This window comes from Puma concolor, chromosome B3 (assembly GCF_028749965.1).
Source record: "Puma concolor isolate L17-30 chromosome B3, mPumCon1.1.hap2, whole genome shotgun sequence".
NCBI classification, from domain to species: Eukaryota; Metazoa; Chordata; class Mammalia; order Carnivora; family Felidae; genus Puma; species Puma concolor.
In genome coordinates this window covers 115,681,938-115,709,325 of record NC_141672.1, presented here as the reverse complement: position 1 = coordinate 115,709,325, position 27,388 = coordinate 115,681,938, and the positions used below count along the sequence as shown (strand labels likewise).

The following is a 27,388-nucleotide window of genomic DNA, read 5'->3' as shown; positions in this document are numbered from 1 at the left end:
GACCGGGGGCTCACGTGGCCCGGCCGGCCGAGAACCAGGGGACCGGCGAGCCATGGCGGGCTGCGGGCTCTGTTTTTCGCTGCTGCTGGCGGCAGCGTTCGCCCGCCAGGCGCAGGCCCTCTGGCCATGGCCCCAGTACATCCAAACCTCCGATTCGCACTACGCCATCTTTCCGTACAACTTCCAGTTCCAGTACCACGTCAGTTCTGCCGCGCAGCCGGGCTGCTCCGTCCTCGACGAGGCCTTCCAGCGCTACCGCGACCTGCTCTTCGGCTTCAGCTCTTGGCAGCCTCCTGAACCCACAAGTGAGTCGGACCTGCCCCCGCCTCGTTCCCGGCTCTCAGAGGTCCTGCCCGGGGGCAGCTCGCCAGACCTCCTGAGACGCCCTCCTTTTGGCTCCTGCCCAACCCTGTCGTCTAGTCACAACCCTCTGGCCTCCACTTCCTCCTGCGCCTTTTCTCCAGCCGTCATCTCAGCGTCCCCAGCTCCATTCTCTACTTCGCTGAGCTGACTTCTGGGAGCCAGGATTTCTCCGTAATCCTGTACCCTGGCTCTGTTTCACCAAGAATGCCTGCCGCAGGACTACAGTTCAATCTCGATATCAAATTGCTGAAAGTACTGTGCCGGGAGACATCGAAGGTGATCCCTCCGACCGTGTGCAAGTGTCGCAGGGTCCTAGTGAGGCTGTGACTAGGACTGGGGAGAGGACAATAGAGCTGACACCAAAAATTGGCAAGATAAGACATTAGAGATGAATTGATCTGTGCAAAATTACATAAAAGTGTCTGACACATAGCATGCCCAGTGAGAGAAATCAGAGAACACTTCCACAGGGAAATGAATTTTGAGCAGCCCCTTATTGTGGGGTGGTGGATGTAATTGGCCAGGACTGAAAGAGTATTCCAGAGAGGAAGCAAGGCTTGACCAGAGGTACAGATGGTTTTGACTGAGCTCAAAGTGCTTTGAGGGTGTGTGTGTTGAGAGTGAGGAAGAATTGTTGCATCCACAGGACTCCTGAAACAGAATGCTACGGGCACCAGTGACAGTCACAACAAAGTTTATTACAACGAGAGGCAAGGCCAACCGATTGGGACCAACACTCTTGATAAGAGTGTGGCCCCGAACAGCCGGGGTACAGAGTTTTTAAAGCCGATCACATTGTTTTATCATTATCTGGGAACAGAACAGAGAAACAGTTCCCAGATGAGTTAGAAACAGTTGCCAGATGAGTCAGAAACAGTTATCAAATGAGGTGATTATTTTAGACTTTCTGCGCTAAGTTGCAACCAGTGGATCTCCTTGACCTTGTCTCTGATGCTCTTTTTTTGAGCTTTTGTTTCCTTCATTGGTAAAGCCTGATTCACAAGAGTATGGAGTATGATTTACAAGAGTAAAAGCAAGGCTGTTATCTTTTGACCTTCAGTGTCAGAACAAAGTTGTTATCTTTCAAGCTAAGCGTTAGCCCTACAGTACAATTTAACCCTTACAGAACGAGGTTGGGGAAAGCGAGACTGAAGTCAGGAGTACTTTGGATATTGGTTTCATCTAAAACAGAAGGGGCTGGCAGTTTTCTTTAAGTCAGTTGCTGAAAATTGTGTTTGAGGATTATTATTTCACAAAAAATTGGTAACTAGAGTCAGCAACAGATAGGGATACAATTCTACTTTCTGGGCTTAAAATTTAGAGTTTTCTTGAAACTATTTTGGAATTTAGTTCTCAAGTGACGATGTATAGGTGTTAATGGGGAAGCCATATTTATGATTGGGCCATATGATTAACATCATTTTGTACTGTGTTTCAAGTGCGATTGAATTACTTTTGCAAATGTTCTCATTTGATTTATAGAATTAAAGGCATTTCATTAAACAGATGGTACTGAGAGAGTGACAGATAATTGAGGCAAAGAAATAAGAGTCTCAACATCAGGGTAGTTCTGAACTGATAAGATGGATTAGGCTGGGGAGGATAAAAGGGTATTGTGTGTGTGTGTGTGGTAGGTCACGTATTTCTCTGAATCCTTTATGACAAGTAATGCCTTAGACAAGATTGGCAGTCAAAATGTTTATTTTGGTATAGAGCAGTTAGGGCCTGACTTGTGCAAGAAAAAAAAAATTGTCATCTAACTGGTATGTGCCTGTTCCAGTGCCAGGCACTCTGGAGGTTACACGAAAAGTATGCTCAGAAGTAGTAGGCTTGGGCGCCTGGGTGGCTCAGTCCGTTAAGCATCTGACTTAGGCTCAGATCATTATCTCTTCGGGTGAATGTGAGCCCCGCTTCTCTCTCTCTATGCCCCTCGTGGGATTCCCTCTCTCTCTCTCTCTCTCTCTCTCTCTCTGCCTCTCGTTCACTTGTGCCCTCTCTCTTGCTCTGTCTCAAAAAAAAAAAAAAAATTAAAGTTAAAAAAAAAGTAGGCTCAAGCTTTGCAGTCCAGTTAGAGAAATATGAAGCAAAAGGACACAATGTATTTTAAAATGCCCAAAAGATAATTAGAATGTTTGCCACTGTTGTATAAATTAGGATAATTCCTGTATTTCTAAATTAAGCCTTTACCTCCATTGCTATAGGTCTAGAGTTTAATGAAGAAAATAGAAATGGGGATAATATGTGACAATGGGTCCTGTAAATTCTCTAATAAAAGATTTAGAGACAGATAAGAAACTAAATAAGATGTTTATTTCAATTTGTTACCTTACTGTGAATGAATGTGCTGTATTTGAGGGTTCTTATCCCTTGAGAGATAGTGAAAACTGGTTTGGATGAACATTACCGAAGACACAGAAGTAGCTTCCTTCTTTGTTCTTCTTCTGGAGTCTTTCCTTTGAAACATTAGTCTCTGGGAGGCTTTCAGATGGCTTGAACTATAATCCTTCTTCTGCAAAAACAAGGATGAATCCCTGGAGGGGAAAGCAACATCAGCAAGGCCCACCAGACCATATTTCTCTATGGGGCTGATTTTAGGAAAGAAAATAACATATGCAATTTAAATCTTGGCTGACAGCTTTCCATCTTCTTCCACCTAACTTCCTTGTAGGTTCCGGGCCAGTGTTCTTTTTAATGTAGCACAACTTCTGGTTTTGATCTGAACCTGGAATTCAGTGGAATCCATACTTCTCTGAAAAACAAATCTCTTTTTGAGGTTTGATTTGATTCTGAATTCACCTTCAGGAGTTAGCTGTAGTCCACTGATTGCTGAATGGTCTAGGAAGGTGTTTAGTATTTGCTACCTGTTTTTGTTGTTAGAGGTGTTTCTGCCAGCTGGAGGGTGTGTGTTGCATGTTGTTAAACCTGTTAAATGGAATTATTTTAAGCTCTAGATACTTGAGTGAACCTACCTCCCTGTTTTGATTATTGAGCCACATCTTGTTTATGACTCAAAAATCTGCTTCCTTGGGATGGTACCTATCTGACATTGCCTCGAATGCATTTTTTGGGTACCTGGTGGAGTTGATAAAGCCCAAGTTTTTCAGGTAAAGTGCTAAGTCTGATTATGCCATTTGGCTGAAGTCTTTGCTTTTCTGAAACTAGTTGATTGAAGCTGTAGTATTTAATGGTTATTAGAAGTTTGCATCTAGTTGTGATATTCACACACTCATACCTGTGAATTACTTAAGATACCATTGTCCCTGAACAGAATAACTCCTTTTATTCTAAAATGGAAGGAAGATTATTATGTGACTATCTGGATCCTTCTGCAATCATTATCAATATTTGATTTGCTCATCCTCAGATATGAAACAAGTGACTAGTTAGTGAGTGGCATAGTTTATTACAACCTAAATCTCCTAAAAGACCTCCTTTGGCCATGCCTTCTATTGCAATGCCTGAAATATAATAGATACTTAATTATTTGTTGGATATATTAAAAGGGCTACTTTGTATAAAGTAGAAAGTGCCATGATTTTTTCTATTTCTAAGATCATCATAAAGGAGATGATTTGCAGGTTTCATTTAGAAATGATTGACTTTCAAGTTTTAAATTTGGAGTATTAGCATGTGATTCCAGGGAAAGGAGGATCACACTATGCTGTGGTCCCAACTGGGACTAGTCTTCTCACAAACTTGGAGATGCCTTGGAAGTGCATCTAGGGAGTGTAGGAGGGAAACAGATAAGGTTGGGCAGCAGGGGTGGGGAGCAGGAGCAATGCTAATTAGTGCTGCACTCTAATTGTACTAGTGGCTATGTACACTTTAACCAAGGACAGGTTATTCCTGCGAAGCCTTGATGGCCCCTAAGTTTATTGTTTTAAAGCTAAGAGGAAGAAAACCATGCAGGAAGAGTGTTTTGCAGTTGAGTTACTTTTCTTGTGAAGGGGTATGTGGAAAATGGAGGAATATATAAGGAGGAGAAATAGGAAAATTTGGAAGGGGATGGGTAGCAGGAGCATAGTTTTTGTGAGGGCCAAAATAATTGTGCTCCATGTTGAATTCCAGGGCCTAGACTAACTTGGCCACCACCAGCCTCTCTTCCCACAACCTTGTGTTTTCTTTATTGTTAAATCATAATATTTCCCCAATAGCTTGGGATAGTACTGACTCCACGAAGCTCATCTTGATCAGGATGTGTGTGGGTAGCCTCGGCCTGGTTTATGAAAAATTCAAGTCTCATCTCCTTGAGCTATCATTGCTCCCCCTGGATATTCTGCTTGAAAACCTATACAGTAGACTTAAGATTTATTCAGGAGTCAGCCAGAGAATATTTAGCAATCACTTGTTTAACTATGTGCCCTCATGCAAATCACCTAATTGCCAAGTAGTTGCTGCTCCTTTTTTAATCCTTCTACATTCCAAGCATTTCTGAAGATAACAGGGAGATAGTGATGAATGTTTTTACAATCTTTGAAGGAGGATACAGTAGAAGGAAGAACTTGGTGATTTTAAAATAAAACAACAAAAACTAAGTCTAAGCCTCAGAGCTGCCGTTCCTCCCATCTGCTTCCGCCTGACTTCCTCTTCTCCGAACAGAAGAGTGAAGCAGGGCATTGCAGGTTTTTTGCCGATTGGTACTTTGTTTTTGTGTTTTGTTTTTATCAGCAAGTGTGAATTCTTTTTTACTTATGGCTGCACAGTTTTTTACTGGGGCTCATTGTCGATTTCTTAGCCTGTTAAAGGCATAAACCTCAATCCTTTTCCTGTGGATTACACAGAAGAAAAGGAGTTTTATTGCCCACCAGTACTTCCTTTAGAAATGAAAGAGGTTACTTTTATGTTTCTGCATTTTCCTAAATTTCCTCTGCCGGCCCTGGAAATAAATGAGAAGTCAATATGCATCACCAAGAGGTTTAGCCCGTTGGATTAGGAGTTTTCTCCCACCTTCGTGGGGCCCCTGACAGCAAAGTCAGCTGACTAGAGGAGGTTGGATCTGTAGAGGTGATAGTCTTATGTGTGCAGGGTTTTCTGTGATCTGCCTCAAGGTTTATACATCTGTAATCCATCATAATAGAGAAATGGATTTGCTTTCCTTCTCAATTGCTGGCTATAGTGAATAAGACCCATTCCTGTGTCAACTTCTCTTTTTCATTTCCTTTGCTTCTATTTAAAGCTTTTGTTATTGCTTAAGCTTAGCTTTGCACTCAGCCCTGATCCCTAGCCCATAGTGGTGTGCTATTGTTATGTCCACTTCCTGAAGGTGGTTAGACTTGGGTATGGTGTAGAACTCTTGTCTTTGGAAGTGTGTGCTTGGATGCGGGAAGTTTGGGTGCTTACCACCTTTGGTGTCAGTAGGCAGCCTTCCCTTTTGTGTAAAGCTTTGGGAGCAAAGGAGATGGCTTATCAGGTACCTTGTGTCCTAGATGAAATAACTATTGTCATATTTGACCTTGTCCTGGTAGTAGCTAGTATTAAGATCCACATTAGTGGCTTTGGTCTTTGGACTAGAGCCACAGTCCTAGTTTGATTCAGAGTTCTAAGTTCATGTCCCTTTTATATGTTAAAGTCTCAGCCTATTTGCCATACAGAGTGACATCACACAGTAGTGGAGCCTTCAGGCTCCTGTGAGAAGCTCATGAAAAGCCCTCACAGAAGCTGTTCCTATGGTGTGGTTATCCCACGAGGCACCCAGATGCTGGGCTCCTCCGGCAAAGTGGCAAAACTGACTTTTTAAGAAAAAGGAAGTAGAAGGTGGAAGGAAACTAGCATTTATTAAAGAGTGTCTGGCGCTTGCTATATGTTATGCCCTTTAATCTTTGCAACAGCTCTGTTAGGTTGGTGTTATCTCCATCTTTTAGAACTGAGACTCACAGAGGCTAAGCAACATGTACGGGGTTTCACAGCCAGTAGTGGTGGGGCAGAAATTCCAGTCAAGTCTGTTTGTCTACAGAGATTGTGCTCTTTTCAATGTGCAATCTTAGGGCAATCTCCTACTTATAAATATTTTCACCAAGTATTGTACCAATTAGCAATTTGGAAAACTACTGGCCTTTGGTAGGAGTAAGCTTTGATCATACTTTAGCATTAATTACCTCAGATAATAACTTCTAACATCTAATTGCTTAATCATTAGCACTCACGTTATGAATGTTTTGATCCTGGGCCCATCATTATCAGATTCCAGTAGTATTTCTGGCCAGCTTCCTTCTTTCCATCCATCCTTAGTACAAGTAGTATTTATTAAGCAACTATAATTTGTCAGCACTTGTCCAAGAATATGAATTGAACTGTCCTTGTCCTTAAAGAATTTACAGTCTCTAGAAGTGGGAATACAGACCTACAGTAAAGTATCACTAAAGTGATTTTTGCTGATAGATACAAAGTGCTTTGGGAACACCTGGCCCAAGTGTATGTGTTGGAGTGGAGGGGAGAGTACATTTTGAGAAGGCTTCCATTAAAAGCTGTCCTATCATCTTTGAAAGTAGTAGTTGATGGGGACACAAGTAGTAATCCACATGGGAAGAACTGTACATGGGAAGAGCTGTCAGGAAAGAAGCCTTCATGTCATGTATTTAAGAAACTCAGTGTCACTGGTTGAAGCACACAGAGCTAGGGTGGATCAGCAAGTTAGCTATATGGTACAGAAGCTTGAGAGAATGAGTTGGAACACCTCCAGGGGACAGGAAGATTCAAAAGGTGACCATGAGAGGGTGTTAAGGTGTTGTTGGGTAACTGCTATGCTAGAATGTGGGTTAGTTCTTCCTCTTGAGTGTTGAAATCACCTAGGATGATAGTCAACCTTGGAATGGAGAGGAAGACTGGGGACCAGGTTCCAAAATCTTGGGTAAATAAAGAGGTGACCAGGATGTTGCAGAGTGTTGGTGGCAAGGAGAAGCTCAAGATTTTACAACTGAATGTCATGGGCCAGAGAAAAGAGGTGTTTTTTTTTTTTTACTTGATGGTAGAAGCTAGATGTCCTGGAAGCAGCTGAGAAGAAGCTGCCTCTCAGAGCAAGTTGTAGGGGAAATAGTATTCCTGGGGAGAGCCTTGCTTCAGTTAAAAGGAAATAGACTCAGGATGTTGGTAGTTCATTAACCATGGAACAGGATTCCAGAGGGCTTGTGGGGGTGGGTGATGTGTAGTCCAGGTGGCTTGGTGGAGGAGAGGAAACAACATTTATAGGAATGGGAGTGTGGGTCCAGAACAGAAATGAGCAGAGGTGTCTATATACTGGACAGAATGACAAAAGATGATAGCACTATGAGATCATAGATCCTCCTATTGGATTGCCATGAAAATAAGCTCCAGAGACCAGCAAGAGTTCATATGCCTGGGAGAATTTAATATATGGTAAAGGAAACATTTCTAATCAAAAGTGAAAAGATGTTTAGTCAATAAATATGTGTGGATCATTGGTTATCCATTTGGAAAACATAAATTGAAACCTATACCTCATGTCAAACACAAAAGTAAATTCCAGGTGGATTAAAGATCTAAAGATAAAGGCTATGTCATAAAATTATTAGAAGAATATTAAAAGAATGTTCATATGGCCCCAGAGGCAGAGGAAGCCTTTTTAAGCAAACAGATAAAAGAAAAGACAAACAGATTTGACTACATAAAGTGAAAGACAAGCAGATTCAACTACATAAAAATCAAAGCAAGAGAGCCATAAGGTTAAAAAAATAAAGGACCAAATGGGGGAAACACTTGCAACCTTAAAAGACAAGGTTAAACTCTAAAAGGAGCTCTATAAATCAATAAAAAAAATTTTTTTAAGTGCAAAATATATGGCCAGTAAATGCTAAGTGATTCTCAAATTCAGTCATTATATTTAGAATACAGTTGAGGGATGCCTGGGTGGCTCAGTCGGTTAAGTGTCTGACTTTTTAAAAAACTTTTTGTAAATTTGTTTATTTTTGGAGAGAAACAGAGCACATGAGCAGAAGAGGGGCAGAGAGAGAGAGTCCCAAACAGGCTCTGTGCTGTTAGCACAGAGCCTGATGTGGGGCTCAAACCCACGAGTGAGTTTGAGTTGGGCTCTGTACTGGCGGCATGGAGCCTGCTTGGCATTTTCTCTCTCTCTGTGACCCTCCCCTGCTCGCTTGCACATTCTGTCTCTCAAGATAAATAAACCTAAAAAAAAAAATAAAAAAGTAAAATACGGACAAAAAAATGGTATATATATATTTTTTATCAAGCTGGCACAGATAAAAAGGAATTGAGACAGTCTAGTTTTGGAAGGATGTGAAGAGATGGGCCCGTGTATGTTGGTTCAGACGTAAATCAGTACAATAATTTGGAAGAGTAATTTGGCAGTGTCATTAACTGAAATTTTTCATATCTTTGGCCTCGCATTTCTACCTTCAGGAATTTTCCTGCAGAAATCCCTCAACAGGTGCTTTAAAAAAGAATATATATATGTGGGGTGCCTGGGTGGCTCAGTTGGTTAAGCATCCAACTCTTGATTTCGGCTCAGGTCAAAATCTCATGGTTCATGAGTTTGAGCCCTGCTTTGGGCTCCATGCTGACATTGTGGAGACTGCTTGGGATTCATTCTCTCTCCCTCTCCCTCTCCTCTCTTTCTGCCCCTCCCTGGCATGCACGTGCCCTCTTTCTCTCTTCTCTCTCTCTCAAACACACAAAATAAATAAACTTAAAGAAAAGAATGTGTGTGTGTTTGTGTGTGTGTGTGTGAGAGAGAGAGAGAGAGAGCGCGCGAATATTTACTAGAACATTGCTTATAAGATCAAAAACTTAGAAGCATTCTATCATGTACACAAAGACAAGTTGGGACTTTGAACTTTTTAAAGTATATTTCAAAAATAGAATTTTATTCAGCATTTAGAAGTAAAGATTGTAGATCTATGTATATTGACATTAAAAGATCTACAAATTGTTGTGGTAAGTGGAAAAAAGTTACAAACTAATATGTTTAAGATCTCATTTTTGTTTCAAAAGTAATCTATATATTTAGGAAAAAAATTGAAAGACTGTGCAAAATGTTAACCAAAGTTATCTTTTGGGATCTAGAATTACAGGGAATTGCTCTCTTGTGGGCGAGGGGTGAGGAGAGAGGAGAACAGATGAAGTTTTAAAAGTAGAGGAAAAATGGAAACTTTTAACTACAACATTTACAAAAGAAGGTGGAAGGGAGAACATTCAGGATTTGTTTGTGGACTAGGTAGATTGCACTTCTGACTAGGTATTAGTAGTCTCTAAAGGGTGAAAAGTCTTGGGACTTGTAGGAGGAGGCACTATGGTCCAGACTGAATTCAGCAGCACTATGGAGAGGCTCTAGGATCGGGGCAGTTGGATTCTCAGACTCCAATTTGGATAAGAAGTTTGATAGGGGTGGCCTTGCCTCTTCCCCTATCCACAACACTGTACTTTTGCATTGGCTACTTCCCAACCTTAGAGTACCTTTACTTCTCTTGGTAGCCTGGCAAACACCACCTCAGGTTCAAGGTTCTGCTCAGAGGTCCTCTCTAAAGTGAAGCATCCCTTCCTTTGTGGAGGTAACCGTAATATCTACCCTAGCCCTATCACACTGTTTTATAATTGTTGTTTGTTAATTTGTCTCCTACTAGACTCTGAGCTCCTCAAGGGCAGGGACTAGGGCTTGTTTTTATTTTTAACTGCCCCAGCACCTAGCATGGTTCCTGATGTAGAAAAAAAAGCTCAATATATTCTGGTTGGAATGAAGAAATGAGTGGGAAATGAATGATTTCTAGGACTTCCATTAGCCTGAATATGGGGAGAGAAGGCCTGGATGTGATGTATATAAAGGTGGAAGGGGAAGGGGAATAATATAGGCTTGGAGAACCGACACTGGCACCAGCCTAGGAGAGTACCAGGACACAAGGGCGGGGGGGGCACGGTACACCTGAAAGAGTAGGAGGGTGCCAAAAGCTGGGTTGACTTTCCTAGTTTCCACTCCAGAAGCCAAACCAAATGCCACTTTATAACCAAAATGAATGTTTTCTTTATGCTGCTAAAATTCTGTGAATTAAACTCACTGATGTGATAGAAATGTTTTGATTCAGGGAGGAGCAGGTTGGTGCAGGGAGAAGCTATTGGACACTGAAGTAAAGACATAGTTTCTGGGTACCCTAATGTAGGAATGAGCTCCCCCTTCCAGCGAAGTAAAAAGACCTGAATCTTTGGATTAATGGACCAAGGGTCTTCAAAGTAGTGTCTGAAAAGACACTTTCTGTATGCCTGGGTGTCTTCTTACCATTCCCCACCCTAATTCCAGGACTTCACAAATACTAGGTGTGGGTGTATAGAAGTAATCTCGCCATTAACTATTTGCCATTTATGCCTGATTATCATGTAGCACAAGCATTATGCATACATAGCATTAAATGTGCATTTTTTAATTCTAGCATCATTCATTTTTTCAGCAAACATTTATTGAATGACTACCGTGTGTCAGGCACTGGAAATACAAAGGCACTGAGATTGGTCCCTGCTGTTGAGGAACTTACAGCCTCGGTGAGGAGATAGACAAATAAACAGCATATATTAAGATAAGTGTTGAAAATGTATGTATACATTGCTTCATGATCTCATAGGAAAGTCTCTTAGGAAAGGGTGGGGGAATGATAGAAAAGTTTTATAAAAGGAAACCAGAGCTGTTTCATAATTAGGTGAGATGAGGAGGCGATGCAGTTTGCTTCACTTGGAGGAAGCAATATGTGCAAAGAAAGGTATGGAGAAAATGTGGCATTTCAGTATTCTGTAAAGAGTTCTTTGTGTTGCTGTGGGACTCCCTGCACGGGATCCGAGCAGAGATCTTCATTTTAAAAGATCACAGAGGATAGTAGATTGAAATGGGTATATACGCAGGGAAAACAATGGAGAGGTTTTGTAGTCTTTCAGGGGAGAATTTATGAGAGGCTGAATTAAGGCATTGACCCAGTGGAGGTGGGAAGGTGGTCATGATTTTGAGATAATAAGGATTTTGTAGTTATAAGGCTTAATTGGGTCTTTCTTTTTCAGTGCTGTAATCTCAGTGCTTAGCACAGTGTTTGACACATGGTATTCAGTCGATAAATATGGGGTGAATGAGTTTTTAATGTACACAGAAAGGTGGGAGAAGGAGGAGGTTTCTGTCAGGATAAATCAATAGATGATACTGTTATCAAACAGAGAGAAGATCATCCAGGAAAAGGAATAAAGAGTTAGTTCAATTTCGTATTTAAGATTTGAAGGGCTTCTAAGCCATTTGAGTGTAGGCCTGTGAGCCGAGTCCCAGAAAAAGAGTTAGCACGGAAAGGTAGATTTGAGAATCATCAACCTACTGTGGGGTGGATGACATTGCCCAAGGAGAGTGTAAGTGAAGAGAAAAAGAGAAGTCTGGAAGCCTGGAAACCCCTGGGAACACTAGCATGTAGGGGCTGGCAAAGGAAGGGGAGAATGAGGAAGCATATTCAAAGAGAGCTATGTCCTCTAAGCTACGGAGTTTAGTTTAAAGAACATCAGGGGTGTCTGATGCTGCCAAAAGGTCCTAGAAGAAGTGAGCGGCCACCAAAATATTACCTGTGTGACAGCAGGGATTTTTGTCTGTTTTGATCATTGCTGTGTCCCCAGCACTTAGAACAGCCTGGCACATAGTAAGCACTCAGTAAATAACTGTTGAATGAATGAATGAATGAATAAACTGAAAAAGATCCCTTGAATTTAGTTACTGAACCACAGACCCTTGGTGAAGGCATTTTCAGAGGAGTGGTAGAAAAGGAAGCCATATTATAGTGGACTAAGGAGTAGATAGGATGTCAGAAGTGGCTACCAAGAGAGGACTAAGCATGGCCAACTCTGTGATCACTTATGTGCTGGGCAATGCCTAAGCCCTTTACATATATTGACTCATTTAATCTTCCCAACAACTCAGTAAGGTAGGTGCTAATCATGATCCCTATTTTTCAGATGAGGAAGCTGCAGCACAGAGAGGGAAAATAACTGGCTCAGGATCTCATAGCTAGAAAGTGTTAGAACTAAGATTTGAACCCACATCTGTCTGGCTTTGAAGTTCAGCACCTAACTGCTCAGGCTACATTTCCTTTAGAGTTTCTTTGGGAACAGTAGGCAAGAGGAAGAATCTGTTGGAGATAACATGGAGTTGAAATCAGGAAGACTTGCAAATATGTGAATGCTGATGGGAAAGAATCAGTAGAAAGAAATAACTTGAAGATTTAGGGGAAAGGGGAAAGCATTTATACAAGAGGAGCCTCAGGAGAGATCCAGAGCACAGGTGAAAGGAAACCCCTTCCACCCAGGTAGGAGAAGGTAAAGACCAGACATGTGTTACAGGTGTTTTTGTCAGGAAGGAGAGGGGAAGGTAGAGATGGATGGGAGTTCTCTTCTGATTGTCTACTGAGAGTAAAGCCAGTGGTGATCAAGTTACAGGCTTGAGGAAAGTGGCTCAAGTTTGAAATAGCTGTTGCAGAGAATAGAAGAAAGGAGTGGTAGAGATGGGAGATTTTTCAGGGCAGCATCAAGGGCCCAGCCAAGTTGACAGACCATGATTTTATAGTGACCAAATCCTATCATTACATGATTTTCTCTCTTCCCTCCAGCAGGATGCAGTAGCCAGGGTCGGTGCACAGAAGGTGGATGTGAGATTGATCCAGAGTTGAGGGGGTTTTGCTCACTGCATGCAGTAGATTAAATGATAGGTTGTTAGGAGAATTGGCTAGATTGTGTTTGAAGTGAGAGATCAGCACACCCAGGCTGAAGAGAAGATGGGAGAGGGCTGAGAACAGTAGAGTAATGGAAGGGTTATGGCACTGGCATCTGGAGAAGGTTCAACAGTGGGTAGAAAAAGGGTCTCAGAGTTCCACATCCAGATCTGACCTGTCTGTGAGGAATAGGCTAAATTATGCTAAAAGGGGAGAGGTGCCAAAGGTAACTAATTTTTCGTTACAAATACTTCTGTACTATTTGAATTTTTTTTATCTTCTTAAATTTAGAAAAATGCAAACTGTTCAGTGAACCAGAAGAAAAGAGCAGGTGTACATGAAAGCAGGGGGATGAGGGAGCCGTGGAGATAGGAGGTACTGGCCACGGAATGGGACTCTGGAGCATATTATCTGTGTGTGGAGTCACAAAGTACTAACTCTTTAGAGGAATAGCTGGAATCTGGTCCTACCTTGCCATTGTTTACAGGGGAGAAAATAGTCCTGAGATTCACTCAGCTTAGCAGCAGCTGAACCAAAACAAAACCAACCTTTTCTGATCTCCCTGCTCAGTGCTCTGTTGGCCATGCTTCTTCCTGAGCACTTGAGACTTCAGAATTTCCTGTTGTCCCAGCCAGGCTCATTGTTGAGTGTGCCGGGCCATGCTTCCTACACCTCAGTTCTTCCCAGTGCAGAGTGTGTGGGTGCATATAGAGGCAGCTGGCCTGTCCCTTGCCTATTTCCTGCTTGCTTCAGGGTAGCAACTTGGAGGCGGAAAACCACAATGATGATACACTGTTTATATCCTTTTAAGTGACCCAGTGTCCCTCCTGTTTTGCCAGTTCTCACATTACCACTGCCTCCAGACCTTCCCCCTCATAACTTGTTTAAATAGCAGCCATGATTCTGTATCTCCTCTATCAGCCCAAACCCAAGTGAGTCACTGAGAGCATTTAGGATAGGGAATCTTCACCATAAGATTAGTGGCAGGGGGTGGAGGGATAAGCCCTTAGTTAGGGGCATTGTTCTAGGGAAAAAAATCCTTTCATTTTCATTTTCATCAGATCTTGTAAGGAGTCTACCACCCTCCCCCAAAGGGACTATGGATTTAGAGGATGGCCTGCAGGTGTGTTTTAGAAAAATAAAAATATACTAACAACAAAACAAGCTAGATGTTTTCTTATGTTCCAAGCAATTGTTCAGATAAACCTAGTATTTGTACAGCCTCTCGTGTCATTAGGACAGTGACCATGGCAGTTGTACACGGATAGTTTTGATTTCTCCTCAGCTTGGTAGCCTGAAGTCCACGGAATTAACACTTAAAGCCCAGGACTTTTGCCCTCTTTTGGATAGATACACAGATGATCCCTCCTCCACACAATGATACTGGGGCACTGTGATGTGTGGGATTGGAGTGGGGGTGAGGAAGAGAGGGATGAGGGCATAGTTTAAGGAAGAATATTCTTTTGTAGTTTTTTTCACTCCTCCCTCTCAGTTAAGTCCTCCTTGGTCTTTGGGGTTTGTAGAGATGGCTTCTCTGCCTGGGGAGCTTGGGAGGGCCCTACAGATTCTGCTTTGAAGGTAGTTTCTGCCCTGACAGTCTGGTCATCCTGTCTTGCTGGGGATGAGTTTTCAGGGTTTAGAATAGAGTTGTGAGTTGGCCTGGCCCAGAGTAGCCTCACATTTCCTTCTCCCTGCAGGATTTAGGCAGGTATTAGTGTGGGATACAGGTTATTTACAGGGAGGGGAAAGAATGCATTTGCTTATAGTGGTAGGAATGGGCTCCTTATTGGCTTGCTTCTTGGCAAATCTGCGAGCTGAGATGCGGCCATGTGGTAGTGCTCAAGCAGTTTGAGCTCCGTGAAGGCTTCCTTGAAATGGCTCAAGGCTCTTGGATTCCTTGTGCCTAGAGATGGATACCATAAGGGATGCAGTTTTGTTCTGAATTCTCACCCTGCCTTTTTCCAGACTATCCTATCCCTGACTTTGTGGTTCCATAGGAAGTCATGGTTGTGGTGGTACCAGTGTGGATGTATGTGGCCCCAGAAAAGAATAGAAAGGGGCACATTCGGGTTCAGGCTTGGAGCTGTACAATCAGAACCACCTCAAAGGTCACAAGGAAGAACCCTTAGGAGGAGGAGGAGAGACAGCACTTTAGTATCTTGGCTTTGGCTCTTTTATTTTTTTCGGTGAGGAGGGGTGTCATCTGTATAACTATGCTCAATGTTGGCTCATACTGGATGGCTTCCCACTGCTAGACAGAAGTCTGCCTCAGACAGAGAACCTGTTTGGGAGAGGGAAGGAAGCAGGATGGGATGGTGACCATGTCCCTTTGCTGGGGCACCAGCTAGATTATCTCAGGCCTCCTTTGCATAGGAGATCCTTCTGTCATCTGCTTCGTGTGCTTGCATCAGCTCCTGGGCTTTTACAAAATGGGAAACCCTTCACCTGGAGCCCTCAAGAACAGTGCTACTTCAAGTGACAGTCTGCAGTGAGAGGGGAGGTACACCAGAATGTAAAACTATTCCCTTCATCAAAACAAATGTGTAATGAAAAAATGTTAGAACTGAACAGTGTGTTTATTCTGACATAATTGATTTACATTCCAGCATTGTATAAGCTTTCTGTCTATCAGTATCTTTCCTTTCAACCAGCAGCACAGTTTGCAAGTCAGCAGCTAATCTGCAGACCACACTTTGGGTAGAAGTGCTCTCAAGCTGTCTCTAGTTTAGAAGCAGTTGTTGAGGTGTTGGAATCATGTGCTTACTGTACCCAAACTAGAAATAGAGAGCCCTGGCTACAAAGAGCTGCTGCCAGATCTTTGATACATGGGTCAGGGCGGGTTATGGGAGAGAGGGCAGCACAACGAAAATGAAAAAGTTGAACAAGTGATGAGGCAGTGTCTACGGCAAGGGTAAATGCCCTGTCCTCCCTTGCCTCTCCCCACACGCATGCGAGCAGAAGGGACTAGAGTTAGGGACCTTCCTATGAGACCTTGGTTTTGCCTGTTAGCTTCTGGTGACAGGTCAGCCATGTTGAGTTTACCCTGTCCTTGCAGGAAAACAGCATACACCAGAGAAGAATTCATTGGTTATCCTTGTGGTCCTTCCTGGATGTGACCAGCTTCCTTCTTTGGAGTCGGTGGAAAATTGTAAGTGCCACCCCGTTCCCTGTTCTAGAAGAGGAAGATATAACTCTGGTTGGCCTGGCCTAAGCTCCTGATGCTAGGCCCAGAGCCCTCCATGACTGTGGAGACCCAAGGTCACCAAGTGCTGAGAGACACAGAGGTGAATCTTTTGTATGAACTCTAACCAGTGTCTGAAGGTTGACTGTGGAATGTCACATTGGCTTTTCACCGAATCCCACAGGACACTTGTCTTCTGAACTGCATATAATTCCAATGCCATTTTAGGAATTTGCTGATTTTCTTTAAGAGAGAAGGAGTTTTTGGGCATGACTAGAGTTTTTGGACATAATGATTGAAATAAAGCCAAATCATTAGCACTGTGATGCCTCCGTGCCCCTGAGCAGCAGCAGTTGGGAACTTCTCAGTCTTCAAAGTGAACGTTCTAGTCTTGGCTTCCTCCTCTCATTCTTGGATGAAGTAGCTGAATGAAACCTGAAGATGAAGGGAGAGGAGGGTGATTACAAAGGCTTTGGGAACATTGTAACCTGGACACATGCCTCCAAGCATCCCTGTCCCCTTCATACTCTGAGCTAAGGGCTGGTGGAAACTCGTGTTTCTGGAGGGGGAGGAAACTGAACCACAAGGCAGGTGGTGTTTTTCTGCTCTAGCCAGACCCTCATCATGCATTATCTTTTAAGGCCTGCAGAGCTGCTGGGTGACCTCCCTCTCACTCTAGTCCAAGGCCTAGCTGACCTGCAGATGCTCTCCTCTGGGGATGTCTCCTCTTTGAATGGAAAAAAAATGTGATCTTTCTGCTGTTTTGTAATCCAAGGATTTACACAGAACATGTGATCTGTAATTTAAGAGTAGAATCCTTAACCAATGGAGTCATTTCTGTCATTTCAGACACCCTGGTCATAAATGATGATCATTGTTTCCTCCTCTCTGAGACTGTCTGGGGAGCTCTCCGAGGTAACATGGGAGCTGATGCTGGGACGGGGAGAAAGGGGTGATGTGGGAAGGTTGGCATCGGTGGGTTGGGAGAATAGGGCTGAGGGTCCGGCACATACCCTCACTTTAGGAAGCTTTCTTTATGGAGATCAGTTGGAGTGTTTCCCGGTCTCCCTGAAGGGAGTGTTCTCCTTACAGCTGTCCCAAGAAATTGATGGGTGTCAGCCTGTGCAGCGGCAGCAGTGGCCCTCCTGGGCAGGTGCTCTGGGGCAGCAGTGAGAGGCCCAGCAGGCTGATGCTCGGTGCCGCAGGGGACAGGCTGCTTGGGAACCCCACCACAACACTGCCCGTTCGGCTTTCACTAAACACACGTTATTAGAAAGATGCATTGTAAAGGACAACCATATCACAAGAAATAGATAAATGTCAAAAAAGAAGTAAATAGTAGTAAAACATGCAGAATTAGATTATTTCAGGAGAAATGAAGACTTTCTTAGCTAACAGGTGATGGGCCTGTGCCCTTCCTCTTGGTTTACTGAAAAGGTATTTGGTCCTTAGATATAGACTTAGCCAGATACCTCTACTACTTTTCTAAAACTTCTGCTGGTGAATGAGTAGGGAAATTCTAAACAGAATTTCAAACCTTGTTTTGGTTTGTCTTTGTTCACTTACCCCTCCTCTTCCCTCTCCTGTGTTTTGGAGAAACAGCATGCTGATTCCCCTTTCTGCTCTCTTACACCTTACACTCTCTTACATTAGCAGGGGCTAATGATTAGTCAGGTTGAGATAAGGGAAAATCTGGGACTCCAGAATTTTGGGTGTCAGAGTCAGGGTAGAAAGAAGCCAAAACGGTATAGAAGCAGTCTGCCTTGAAGCAGATGCTGAGTGACTGTCAAGATTTCAGATTCTTTCATTCTGAAATTTTGAGACTCTGGAAATCCTTCACAGGGCCTCTGCTAGGTTTTCAGAAGAGGGGCTTTAGCTGTTGAATCCATACAATGCTCTGGACTCCGCATGCCTGCCCTTAGGCCTTACCAGAATCTAGGAGTCTGTGTCCACTGGACTGGGGCATTTGCTGCCTACCATACTTCAGCTCTCTCCTTATAGCTGGTTTCCTTCTCAAGCTCTGAAGAGGAAAGGTGGATGATTCTTTGTCTTCTAGGTCCAGCCGTGGACCCAGGCTCCTTGGAAACTTAAGCTTATGATCACTTTTTCACAATTCAATCTGGGATAATAGAAGGGGCAGTAGATTGAGGACCCTTTTTTCTCTGTTTCCTTAGCTCCTGATCAGTATTAATTATGGAAAGCCTTAAATGTGTGAACTGGCTTGTCCCTGCACCTCTCCACACAAGCACACATCTTGGCCTCTCTTAATACTCTTGTGAGTTCAAGGCTTGGAAATTATGGATAAGAGGCCTGTGGGTTTTGAGGGTGTGTTCAAGGAGGGGTACTAATCTGCTACCCTTACACTGCTACCTCCCAAAATAAAATAGAGTAAAAATAGCTACCGGCTTCCTAGTATCCCCTTTGCATCTGTGTGGAGACTCATTAAGCCCGTACTACATCTGCTTTTATTGTGTGCCCAGGCATTCTCCTCTGCCACATTGGGAACCTTCCAAATGGGTGCATCTTTTTCCCCACCTCTCTAAGCCTTTACCCTGCCTCTCTACTTCCCCATAGGTCTGGAGACTTTTAGCCAGCTAATTTGGAGATCTCCCGAGGGCACGGTAAGTGGGGGCCCTCCAAAGAGGCTCCTTTTAAATCTCTGGAGTTGTCTCTCAATGTTGAGAGTCCAGAGAATAACTTACTGCCTTACACAGAGTCCTGGTGGCTCAAGATGGCCCCAGCAAGAGTTAGAAGGAGGTGTGGGTAGAAACTGGTTTGGTAGATTTGGCCTGTTTGGAATCACTGTAATTCAGTTCCCCTGAGTAATGACCTTGAGACCACACTGCTTTAAAGAAAATAAACAGGGACGCCTCGGAGGCTCATTCGGGTAAGTGTCCAACTCTTGATTTCAGCTCAGGGCATGATCTCACAGTTTGTGAGATCGAGCTCTGCATGGGGCTCCACGCTGAAGTGCAGAGCCTGCTTGGGATTCTGTTTCTTCCTCTCTCTGTCTCTGCCCCTACCTTGCTCACGCACATGTGTGCGCATGCTCGCTCTCACTCTCTCTCTCTCTCTCAAAATAAATAAATTTAAAAAAAAAAAGGAAACAGATGAAAGTGAAAATCCAGAATTTGTAGGCTGAGTGGTGTGTGGGACAGCTCTATATGGCTAGTGTGGGACTGTTACTCTCTGACAGGTGCCTCCTGGTGGTCATTGAGGTAGAGATGTGGGGCATTTGGAGAGATAGTTACTCTACAGAACAGTCATAGATTGGCTTTTGAAAGATTAGGAGACTTTTCCTCATCCCCCCTCCATTCCCATGGTGAGTTCCCTTTGAATCCTGACTGCTTCGATGTTTGATCCACACAGTTCTTTATCAACAAGACCGAGATTGAAGACTTCCCCCGCTTCTCTCACCGGGGCTTGTTGTTGGATACGTCTCGCCATTACCTGCCACTGACTAGCATCCTGGACACTCTGGTACCCAGGCCTTAAGGCCATCTTTGCCCTTAGTGTTCTGGGGTGTTGGGGCAGGGATAGGCCAGTTGCCATATTCCTAAAGAGTTACAGGGGGAATGTATGTAACTTTAGGAGCTCCTCAGAAAATGGAAAAGATGACCCGCTCTTTAAAAAAAAAAAAAAAAAAAAAAGGCTTTAAATCTATCCCACTGGCTACTCTGGACCAACCAATGTCCAGGTTATCTCTAGGAATGCAGAAGGTGATTTGGGGAATTGGTTTTTTTGACATAGCAGTTTAGCTTAGGACAAAGTCACAGGAAAGATACTCAAAAGCCATAGCTGGCGATGTTCCTATTTTGAGTTTCATGAGCAGTCTTATCTTACAGTTGCTGATCCAACTCATGTATCTACCTTTTCCTTTGCTCCTCTGATGGAATCAAAGCAGTAGACACATCTGTCAGTCTTGGCTCTGAGGTTTATAGGCTATGAGATTACTAAATTCAACAATAGACTTCACAGTTTGGATAAACGTTAGTCAGACAACCTAAAACAAATGGCAGGAAGAAGTATTAGTCTTCAAGGTACTGTGGTGCTTTTGGAAGACCACTGTACCACATCGTTTCAGCCATCCTTTCGGTGTGGCTAAAATTCATCTCAAAAAGAGGAGGCGCTGCCTCTGTCAGCCATCTTCGGATGTGCCTTGGCAGAAGAAGGAATATGCTAGGTCTTCCCTCTATGGCAGGCACTCCCTGGTCGGAAGATTTGATAGATAGACCCTATGAACACTTATCAAGAAGCTGGGGCAGGCTGGGCCTATTGAGGTATGTGGAGCAGCCTGCCTGTATGTCTACCTTGGGAAAAGTGGAGAAGCTGTGGTGGGCTCATAGCATGTGCTCTGGTCTACAGGACGTCATGGCATACAATAAATTCAACGTGTTCCACTGGCATCTGGTCGATGACTCTTCCTTCCCATATGAGAGCTTCACTTTTCCAGAGCTCACCAGAAAGGTATGTCTCAATTTCTCCAAGACCAAGTTTATGAGCTGATGTCTGAGCCTGACTATGGCCCTGCTGGCAAGGACACTGGCTCTCATCCTAACCAGCCAGTTTTAGAGACATACTGACTTAGAGGAAGGGCACTGGATTTGGAATCAGGAGACCTAAGTTTGAGTCAAACTTTGCATTAATTTTCACTGTGACAACTAGGAGATAATCTCTCCTGGTGTTGTTTGTTTGTTTATATTGTTACCTACCTTGTTGTCTCACTGGCATTTTGACACTCAGATAAAGCAATAGATGTGATAGCTTTGTGGGAAATTCTGATAAAGGTCCTTGGAGATAGTCCCTGATACCAAAGAGCTGTGTAGGTTGGGGCGCCCGGGTGGCTCAGTCAGTTGAGCGTCCGACTTCGGCTCAGGTTGTGATCTCGTGGTCTGTGAGTTCAAGCTCCGCGCCGGGCTCTGTGCTGACAGCTCAGAGCCTGGAGCTTGGTTCGGATTCTGTGTCTCCCTCTCTCTCTGCCCCTCCCCCGCTCATGCTCTGTCTCTCTCTGTCTCCGAAATAAATAAACATTAAAACAACAACAACAAAAACCTGTAGGTAGATTTTCTGATATCCAGGGAGTCCTGGAGGCATTTTGAGTGTCTTCTACTCTGCTAGCCTTCAGGAAGTGAGATTGTTATGGGTGTCTCTTGCCTTTCAGGGGTCCTACAATCCTGTCACCCATGTCTACACAGCACAAGATGTGAAAGAAGTGATTGAATATGCACGGCTTCGGGGTATCCGTGTGTTGGCAGAGTTTGACACTCCTGGCCACACTCTGTCCTGGGGACCAGGTAAGAATAATGTCGGATAGAGGGAGCCTACTGGTCCCCCTCAGTGGGCTTCAGGGCATTGACTCTTGGATGTGGTGTGCCTGGCCTTGGTCCCTGGAAGAATGGTTTCCATCAATAACTTCCACCTGGGAATTTAGATAGGCAGAATTTATTTTGGACAAAGGAGGCCACTTCCTAGTATTAACCTCTGGGCAGATTCTTCTCCGATGCCTTTATCTTAATGATGCTCTTGCAATTTGTGCCCTAGAGCGGAAGAAAGATTTTGTCAGTTTGGCAGCATCAGGCTCTCTGCTTTCCTGCCTAAAGGCAGTAGGAGAGCAGCCTTTGGGAGCAAGGGTGACCCCTGCTGGAAGCGATATGTCAAGGCAAGAGTGTGTATGTTGATCGCAGTCTGGCTGTAACCCAGACTCATGATAGTGAATATATTTTTATTTCTTTGACTGTGACTAAAAGTTCATGGTCACCAGTGTATGTGAGTGGTTGATGTTCCTACTTATGTGCATTGCAGTTTTTATGAGCACAATATCTTACTTTGTGCAACTTAATGTCCTTAAGTATATGACTGTGGGGGGGGGGGTTTCTATGTATTTGTGACACTTATGTGGGGTTCTTTGTCGCCTTAGGTTTCCCTGGATTATTGACTCCTTGCTACTCTGGGTCTCGTCCCTCTGGCACCTTCGGACCAGTGAATCCCATTCTCAATACTACCTATGAATTCATGAGCACATTTTTCTTGGAGGTCAGCTCTGTCTTCCCAGATTTTTATCTTCACCTTGGAGGAGATGAGGTTGATTTCACCTGCTGGTATGATCCCCTTTGGTTTTCCCATTGCTGCCTGTGTGGAATTGCTCACTCAGAATAGAGGTTAGCTCCTGAGAGGCTACCTATCTCAGGTACTCCTCAGGGGCTAACTTCTGAGAACAGTCTCGGTCCAGATGGCTCAAGTCTTAGGTCTTTCCTCTTACCGCTGTATTGAGGCCCTACCTGATTTTGGCGAGGTTGTGAATATGAAACTATCCCTTCCTTCTGTCATGTCCTTGAGATACATATGGAAGAACCAGATATGGGCACAGAATTGTCCTGGGAAAATCCAGGATAGGGAAAAATAATTCCCACTTTTGAAGACTTAAAATAGTCTGGTTGAAGAGTGAAGACACAGGTGAATTTGAGAATACTATATGCAATTGTTTTTTTTGTTTTTTTTTTTGTAATTGTTTACTAGGTATTAAACTGTAAGGTTCAAACCCTCAGATTTACTTAGCTCAAGAGAGGTTGATGGGCTTCTCTGAGAAGTGGGCACTAGAACTGGATCTGGGGAAATAGTTGGCTTTTTTGAGCGGTAGAGGAGGGAGAAAACATTCCAGGAGGAAATGTGAGCAAAATATAAACGTTGTTGGGGGAGGAAGTGCAGCAGGTAACAGCAACACTTGTACCAATCTGGAATAAAGAATCAGTCTTAAGGGAAAAGCAAAATATGCGTGGGTAAGGGGTTAAACAGAGAAGCCAGAATCCAGTGTGCCAGAGCCCCAAACCAAGACCTCAAACCCACATGCTGTAGTCGAGACAAGTTAATGTGCGTTCTTGTTGAGAGTTTGAATTTAAAGCTCTTCAGGTCCAAACTCATCCTTTCTCAGCCTGTGTCAATGGCCCCCATCACACAGCTTTGTTCAGCCACACCTGCCGTATTTGGGGGCTCTGCGATCCAAAGTTGATTAGTTTTTCAAGTGAAAAAAAGAAGTTGTGGGAGGCCAGGTGACTAATCGCCAAGTTTTTGAGGCTGTTGAAAGAATTAATCTCCATTTTCTCTTGGGATTCAGGAGGTCCAACCCGGATATCCAGGCCTTTATGAAGACGAAAGGCTTTGGTAATGACTTCAAGCAGCTGGAGTCCTTCTACATCCAGACGTGAGGAAGGAAAGAGGGTGGGCAAGGTCCCTTGGGATTACCTCCTTATGGGGTCCTCTCTTTTCATACCAGGACCAGGCCCTGCTTGACCACCCTCTGGGCCCCTGAAAGGGTACTTTGTTCTATCCTTTCAGCTTTGGAGTAGTCAGCTCCCAACTGGGGAAGACACTGCCCAATTAGGAATGGGCCCCTAGCCAGCCTGAACCCCTACTGGCACCAACAGCCTAGAACCTATTTGAGCTGACCAGACCCTTTCTTTACTCTCCAGACTGCTGAACATCGTCTCTGCCTATGGCAAAGGTTATGTGGTGTGGCAGGAAGTGTTTGATAATAAAGTAAAGGTGAGCCAGGGGCATAGAGAGAAGGAGCCACCTGTAGTGCTTCCCTTTGGTCTCTCAACCCTTTCCTGCCTCTGCACAAACTGGTCCACCTGGAGTTTAGATTAGGCTTTACTATTCAGAGCACCGGGGGCCATTTCTCCATTTTCTCCTCCAGAAAGGTCACAGAAGTCTGAGACCTGGGTGTGAGTGTCAGAGCTTCTGTCTATCTTCCCTCAGCACAAACTGATCAAGAGTTATTTCTGCTGCTGGGTTACTTAGGATTCCTGAGACTGGCATGCTGGGTTGGATTTTCCATTCTGAGTCATAGACTAAGGTCTTCCAGGTCTGGGAGCAGGGCTACCTTCTTCATTTTTCATCAGTTAGAGCCCAGCCTCTTGCCAAATGGAGGGGTTCTATGGGAACTTTATCTCATCCTCAGAAACATCTGGGGATTCTTTAACATGGTAGCTCTTGACGAGTCTCCTGGGCCCCACTGCTTGCCTCCCTTAGCTTACAGCCAGTATTACTATCTCATTGTGGACAAGGAGGCTGTAGGAGGACTGAAAGAGGAAGCAGCTGGAAGGACTCCTAGGACCAATAGAATCCCTGGCTTCTGCACTGGGCTGGGAACTCAATAGTTAGGAATCATGGAGAAATACTTTGCTGCTTGGGAACAGAGTGGCCACATACCCCTTGGCCTGGTTTGCTTGCATAAGAATGTGGGCCAGAAATCTCCTCAGCTATGTGCCATCACTGCCATTTGACCTTTTGTGACAGGTTCCTCCAGATACAATCATCCAGGTATGGCGAGAAGAGGTACCAGTAAATTATTTGAAGGAGCTGGAGCTAATTACCAGAGCCGGCTTGCGTGCCCTGCTCTCTGCCCCCTGGTACCTGAATCACATAACTTATGGCCCTGACTGGAGAGATCTCTACGTGGTGGAGCCCCTGGAATTTGAAGGTGAAAGCAGGGAGCTCTCCTTGCTGACCAGATCAGGCTGGTGCACAGAGCGGGAGACAGGAGGGTCTGGGCTAGACCTTTCAGGTTAGATGAGATGAGCTGTTTGAAGAGAGGGCTACATTGGGAAGGTGGTAGAAACCCTAGGGTTACTCCCCTTGTTCCCAGCAGCCTGTTGTTGCTTGTTTTCTCAGGTGGCGCTCAGCAGAAGGCTCTAGTGATTGGTGGAGAGGCCTGTATGTGGGGAGAGTATGTGGACAGCACAAATCTGGTCCCCAGACTATGGTAAGGGTTTCCTGAGGACGTGGGTGCTGGGCTTGTGGGCATGGGTTCTTCTTTATAGACTCATTCCTGTTCAGTCACCCCCAGCAAGTACCTCCTGAGAGAAGGCCTGAGAGAAGGAGCATTGGAGTGATCCTTCTGTTTGTACATTATACTCACCTACGTAACTTCCACACAGGATAAGTTTTGTTATCCTCACTTCACAGATAGAGACAGTGAGGCCTGGAAAGCACAGATGACTTGCTTGGGACCCAGCACTTAAGTTCATGATTCCTGTGATAAGACTTCCTTAATGCTGTTTTCCTAGCAGCTTGACCAGGCCTGGCTGGGTATGCAGATTGTACATTCTGAGAACACCTGTTGCTCCCATCAATAACAGTTCGTGATGCCTTTACAACTTACTCTGGTACCATATCTTTGGGAGAGGAGGAGAGTGGGATCGATGTTGTGTACCTTAATGACGATGGAGCTGAGCCCTAGAAGTCCCTAGGAGCCCTCCAGCCAGGTTGTTGCTCTGAATAACCTTGACCATGAGTCTAGGGTGCCTAAATAAGAGAGAGTAGCCTGTGGGTGTCCAGAACCTTTGCAGAGAATGCGGGAGCCAACCTGGTACACAACCGTTCCCTCCAGGCCCAGAGCAGCAGCCGTTGCTGAGAGGCTGTGGAGCAACAAGTCGGTGACTAACCTGGACTTGGCCTTTAAACGTCTGACACGGTTCCGCTGTGAGCTGCTAAGGTAAGCAAGCAGGCCATGTTGGGGCCTTCCCCAACATAAAGTGGGGGCTTACTGACAGGAAAAGAATACTAATCATAGCTAATGCTGACAGAGGGTTACTGTGTAGCAGGCACTGTTCTCAGCTCTCTATGGGCATTATCTCATTGAATCTTAACCACAACTCTGTAAAGTAGGTAGTTTTATTCCCACTTTAGAGATAGGCAGTGAGGCACAGAGAAGTTAAGTAACCAGTCCAAAATCACTCAGAACCAGGATTTGATCCAAGCCAACTTCAAAGTCTATGTGTTTAGCCATGGTTATGCCTTTATGGACTCCTGTGACACCTGTGCCAATGTTGGGGATGGGCCTGAGTAAGGTGGTCATTTCCCTGTTTTATTTATTGACTAAGTCTTGAGGACTTGGTGGATACAGCCTAGTGCTGAGCTGAGAGCGAGCCATGGCAAGGTCTAGGCTTCAACTATCTGTAATTCACTGGGCAACTTTGAGCCTGTTTCTTACCATCTCTAAGCACGTTGCTCACTTGGATAATAAAGGAAGCATGCCCAGAGGTCCTCTATGGAGATTGGTCACATCCTGGAATTGGTGAGGCTAAAAAGGATTTCATGTCCACACCTCTGCAGGGACAGGACAGCACATTAGTTCCCCATTGCCACTGCATTTAGAGCATTTGAGCCATTAAAGGTGGGCTCAGTGGGCCAAGAACACTAGGCACCCCTTAGGCATCAGCTCTTTTCTAAAAGTACTGAGTTATTTGGGACTCGGGTACAGAGATAAGCAGATTAGAAATAGGGATGTGTCCCCCCAAATTCCTGGATGTCTCTGTATCAAAATCACCTGGAGCGCCTGTCAGATTCTTGCCAACACATGACCCCAGTCCGAGCAAGAATCTCTGGAAATGAGAGATACCTGAGCAATTCTGGTGTACAGGGGCAGTTTGAAATCCACTGAAATAGGAGAAGTCGGGGGGTGGGGGGAGACTGTTGGTTGTGGTGGAGGTGTTGCTGGGGCCTCAGACTGACTCCTGTCTGAATGGCTCATCTCGCCCTGTTTCTTCATATCCTCTTGCAGGCGAGGTGTCCAGGCCCAACCCCTCAATATAGGCTACTGTGAACAGGAGTTTGAACAAACCTGAGCAGCCCCAGGTACTGAAGAGGGCGCTGGCCCTAGGAGAGTGGTAGTGGGGCCAGGCTTCCACTGCATCCCGGCCGGGGGACAGAGCCCCTTGCCTACGTGCCCCTGTGCATGGAGAGAAGGGGGCCAGTGTTGGCACTAGCATCCAATAAAGAGTGATGTGGCTTTTTTCCATAATGAACATGGACTACCTGTGTAAGAAAAATGTGAATGGCTCTGGGGTAGTGAGTTGCCTTCACTGGCCTTCTGCTCCTGAGAGTGTTCGGGCTTATCAGGGCCCAGCCAGGTTGGGCTCAGTGTCTGCCCCTGGAGGAATCTTACAAGTTGAGGGCTGGGAATGAAACCCTGTGCAGCCTATGACTTGTGTGACACCTCTCCCACCCCTGACACGTAGTCTAAACACATACCCCCATCCTCAGTCTGCTCACTTCCCTCCAAGTGCGAGGCCACTTGGACCTCCCAGGGTTCCATGTATGGAAGAAGGCATATTAGCAGCCTGAGGAAGTTCTGGGAGAGGGAAGGGCTCTCCCCCAT

The 27,388-nt window shown here is 44.6% G+C and overlaps 1 protein-coding gene across 1 annotated transcript; it reads left to right on the top strand.

The window, feature by feature from the left end:
• Nucleotides 1-2: 2 nt before the first annotated feature.
• On the top strand, nucleotides 3-27,035 carry HEXA (hexosaminidase subunit alpha). Its single transcript, XM_086711153.1, has 14 exons — nucleotides 3-305; nucleotides 16,105-16,197; nucleotides 17,080-17,145; nucleotides 18,805-18,851; nucleotides 19,600-19,710; nucleotides 20,596-20,697; nucleotides 21,392-21,524; nucleotides 22,148-22,328; nucleotides 23,342-23,428; nucleotides 23,697-23,769; nucleotides 24,526-24,709; nucleotides 24,901-24,991; nucleotides 25,619-25,723; nucleotides 26,792-27,035. The coding sequence occupies exons 1-14, from the start codon at nucleotides 53-55 to the stop codon at nucleotides 26,853-26,855; spliced, it is 1,590 nt and encodes a 529-aa protein (XP_086567279.1). The 5' UTR covers nucleotides 3-52; the 3' UTR covers nucleotides 26,856-27,035.
• The last annotated feature ends 353 nt before the right edge of the window (nucleotides 27,036-27,388 follow it).

Excerpts from the sequence above, each read along its gene's own strand:
- HEXA (XM_086711153.1), top strand. The coding sequence starts at position 53 with ATGGCGGGCTGCGGGCTCTGTTTTTCGCTGCTGCTGGCGGCAGCGTTC. Across the intron at positions 18,852-19,599 it reads GGAGATCTCCCGAGGGCACG|TTCTTTATCAACAAGACCGA; the intron begins GTAAGTGGGGGC and ends TGATCCACACAG. Across the intron at positions 24,992-25,618 it reads AATCTGGTCCCCAGACTATG|GCCCAGAGCAGCAGCCGTTG; the intron begins GTAAGGGTTTCC and ends CGTTCCCTCCAG.